The following is a 3,598-nucleotide window of genomic DNA, read 5'->3' on the forward strand; positions in this document are numbered from 1 at the left end:
TTGATTTTACATTGTGTTCTAAAGGTTGCACAATCTTTTTTTTTCATTAACCTGCTCCTCATTTTAAGAAGATTTTGTTACTCTTATTTTATACAATGAATTTTATTAGAATTGACATTGAATAAACTTATTTAATACTAACTTAGATTTGTGCTTGATAAGTTCCATTGATTTGGGAGGTGACGACTTGAGAGTCGCTATTCACCTCCATTCTGGTCGCCCCAACTTCTTTTGACAATAGTAGGCCGCCAATAAGGGCCACATATTCCGCCTGGTTGATAGAGACCGGAAACTCGAATTTGATGGACTGCTCGTATACTATTCCTGTCGGGCTTTCGAGGATTATCCCTGCTCCCCCAAACGTTTGGTTGGAAGCTCCGTCAACATGGAGTTTTCACCGTATGCCCGGGGCCTCATGAGGGTCTCCAGTTACTTCCACCATAAAGTCGGCCATAGCCTGGGCCTTAATTGCATGTCTGGGTTCATATTGCAGGTCATATTGAGACAACTCAATTGCCCAAATCTTCATCCGTCCCACCAGGTCAGACTTTTGCAAGACTTGGCGGATCGCTTGATCCGTCCTGACGATTACTCGATGCCCCTGGAAGTATTGCCGCAACCTTCGGGACGAGGTCAGAAGTGCATAGGCTAGCTTTTCCAATTTGCTGTACCTTAACTTTGCACCTTGCAATGCTTTGCTTATAAAGTAGACTGGCTGTTGGACTTTTCCTTCTTCTCGGACAAGGACGGCCACCAAGGCTTCGTCCGTTACTGCCAAATACAGAAATAGCGTCTCACCATCCTTGGGCTTGCCGAGGACTGGAGGTGCCGAGAGTATGCTTTTGAAGTGGTTGAAAGCCTCTTCACACGCTGGGGTCCATTCAAAATCTATTCTTTTTTCCATGAGGTTGAAAAATGGAAGGGCTTTGGCCACCGATTCCCCAAGAAAACGAGATAGGGCTGTGAGCCTCTCGGCCAACCTCTGTACATCCTTGATGCACCCCGGGCTTGTCATTCACAAAATGCCTTCACATTTGTCAGGGTTGGCTTCAACCCCTCTCTGGGTTATCATGAAACCCAGGAAATTCCTGGCTTCTATGGCAAAGGCGCACTTTAGGGGGTTAAGCCTCATGTTGTGCTTCTGGAGAGACATGAACACAGCCTTCAGGTCGTCGACTAGGTCTCCCAATTGGCCGGTTTTTACCAAGATGTCATCTACGTACACCTCTACCGACTTCCCGATCAGGTCACTAAAAACCTTGCTCATCAACCTTTGGTAAGTCGCTCCCGCATTCTTCAATCCGAACGGCATTAACCTATAGCAGTAGGTGCCACCTAGCGTTATAAACACCATTTTTTCCTCGTCCGGCCGGTGCATCGGTATCTGGTTATAACCAGAGTACGCGTCCATGAAACTCAGAAAATGATATCCTGCGGCTGCGTCCACTAAAGCATCAATGTTGGGGAGGGGGAAGGAGTCCTTAGGGCATGCCTTGTTGTGGTCCGAGTAGTCTACACACATCCTCCACTTCCCATTGGCCTTCTTGACTAGGACTACATTCGATAGCCATGTCGAGTAGTCTAGTTCCTGGATGAACCCTTCTTGTAGTAAGCCGGCCGTTTGCTTGGCCACCTCGTCGGCTCTCTCCTAGGACATCTTCCTTCGTCGTTGGGCTATGGGCTTTGCATCTGCTTTCACGGCTAGGCGATGTGACATGAACTGAGGGTCGACCCCTGGCATGTCGGCAGGTGTCCAGGCGAACAAGTCGCCGTTTGCTCGAATCATCTCTATCAGGGGCTCTTTCATATTGTGGGGGAGGTTCCTGTTCACAAAAGTGAACTTGTCCTCTTAGTCCCCGACCCTAAACTTTTCCAGGTCTCCTTCAGGCTCTGGTCTCGGTTTATCGTCAATCCTAGCATCCAGATCGGCTAGGAAGATCCCAGACGCCTCCTTCGACTTCTTCTTTAGGGAAAGGCTGGCATTGTCGCACGCGACCACCGTTTCCAAGTCTCCCCTAAGGGATCCCACCGATCCATCGTTGGCTACAAACTTCATGATCAGCATCTTAGTGCATATTACCGCACAGAACTCGTTGATTGTTTTCCTCCCTAAGATAAGGTTGTAAGCCGTGGAGTCCCTCAGAACAACAAACTTTGCCATTAGCGACCTCTTTCCTTGACCCCCTCCTATAGAGACCGAGAGGGAGACTATCCCGTCAGGTTTTATAAAATTGTCTCCTAGGCCGACCACCCCGTGCTGATAAGTTTTTAAGTCGGTTTCTCGGAGGCCCAGGGCGTCAAACACGTTTCTGAACATAATGTTGGAGTCGGCACCGGTGTCAACGAGAATTCGCTTGACCAAACCTGTTCCCACTTTTGCCGTGATTACCATGGGAGGGTTCTCCGGGATGTCGTGGAACCATTGGTCCTCTGGTTCGAATGATATCCTTGGGGTTCTCCTGGGGGAGGGTCCATGGTTAGTTGATGATACGGCCAGAATCTTGGCGTCTTTCTTTGCTGCCGACTTCGATCTCAGTGCTATGTTTCTTCCGACTATGACTTTCACGACAGTGAAGCCGCGGTCGTTGTCTTCTTCGAGTTCTTGCCTTGGCTTCACAACACGGCTTATGTCGTCGTCAGATCGGTCGCACTCTCACCTCCTTGGTTCTCTTATGAACTGTGAGAACTCCGACAGTTTGCCTTCAAGAATTGCCTGTTCCAAAGCATCCTTCAAGTCAAAACAATCTTGGGTTTTATGGTCGAAACCTTTGTGGTAGTCACAGTAGAGATTCTTGTTTCCGCCAGTTCTGTCCTTGAGCTGGTGGGGTTTCGACAAGATGCCTTTGTCGGCTATTTGTTGGTACACCTCAACGATCAGGGCCATTAGAGAGGTATAGTTCGTGAACTTTCCTACTCAGGGAAAAAGTTTGAGGGTTTAGTCAGCCCTCTGTCCTTGGAGTGCTCCCTGGGCCTTTCCCCGTTTCCGGTCTGGCAAGTAGGAAGATGGGTGGCTGCCGTTTGTTGGCCACCACCACTTGGCTAGCCTCCTCATCGTTGATGTATTCTCTTGCCACATTCTGAATTTCCTGCATGGTCCACACAGGTTTGGTAGTGAGGTATTTTCTGAAGTCTTCATTCAACAGCCCATTTGTCAGACACAAGCTGGCCACCGAGTCGGTCAGGCCGTCAATCTCTAGGCATTCATCATTGAACCTGTCAAGATACTTCCTGGTCGGTTCCCCATTTATTTGGGCCACCCCTAGAAGGTTGATTGGGTGCTTGGCTTTGGCAATGCGCGAAAGTCGTCACGGACTCTTGAGGGAGCACGTTGAACCATCGGATTGCTGGTCCTGCCAGGGTCACGGGAAAAATGCGACATCTCACCTCGTCGCCCACACCCTCTACTTTCATCCTGGCCTCAAAGGCCGCTAGGTGTTCCTGGGGGTCTTGGGTTCCGTCGTATCTCATGTCCGTTGGCTTGTCGAAATGTTTCGGCAGCCAGACATCGAGAATGGAGTGGTAAAAAGGGGTTGCTCCCATAATTATGGGGTTTCGTTGCCTTTTCGGTCTCTCCCTGCTCTCTTCTCAGTCTTCCTCC

The 3,598-nt window shown here is 49.3% G+C and overlaps 1 protein-coding gene across 1 annotated transcript; it reads right to left on the bottom strand.

The window, feature by feature from the left end:
- Positions 1-1,849: 1,849 nt before the first annotated feature.
- LOC107616252 (uncharacterized) lies at positions 1,850-2,884 on the bottom strand. Its single transcript, XM_016318233.1, has 2 exons — positions 2,658-2,884; positions 1,850-2,606 (listed from the first exon to the last, which is right to left on the bottom strand). Exons 1-2 carry the CDS (start codon positions 2,882-2,884, stop codon positions 1,850-1,852), a joined length of 984 nt encoding a protein of 327 aa, XP_016173719.1.
- Between the last annotated feature and the right edge of the window lie 714 nt (positions 2,885-3,598).

The sequence above is a fragment of the Arachis ipaensis genome, chromosome B9, assembly GCF_059453495.1.
Source record: "Arachis ipaensis isolate K30076 ecotype BB chromosome B9, ASM5945349v1, whole genome shotgun sequence".
In the NCBI taxonomy this organism is placed as follows: Eukaryota; Viridiplantae; Streptophyta; class Magnoliopsida; order Fabales; family Fabaceae; genus Arachis; species Arachis ipaensis.

Excerpts from the sequence above, each read along its gene's own strand:
- LOC107616252 (XM_016318233.1), bottom strand. The coding sequence starts at position 2,884 with ATGGCCCTGATCGTTGAGGTGTACCAACAAATAGCCGACAAAGGCATC. Across the intron at positions 2,607-2,657 it reads TTCATAAGAGAACCAAGGAG|GCAAGAACTCGAAGAAGACA; the intron begins GTGAGAGTGCGA and ends TGTGAAGCCAAG.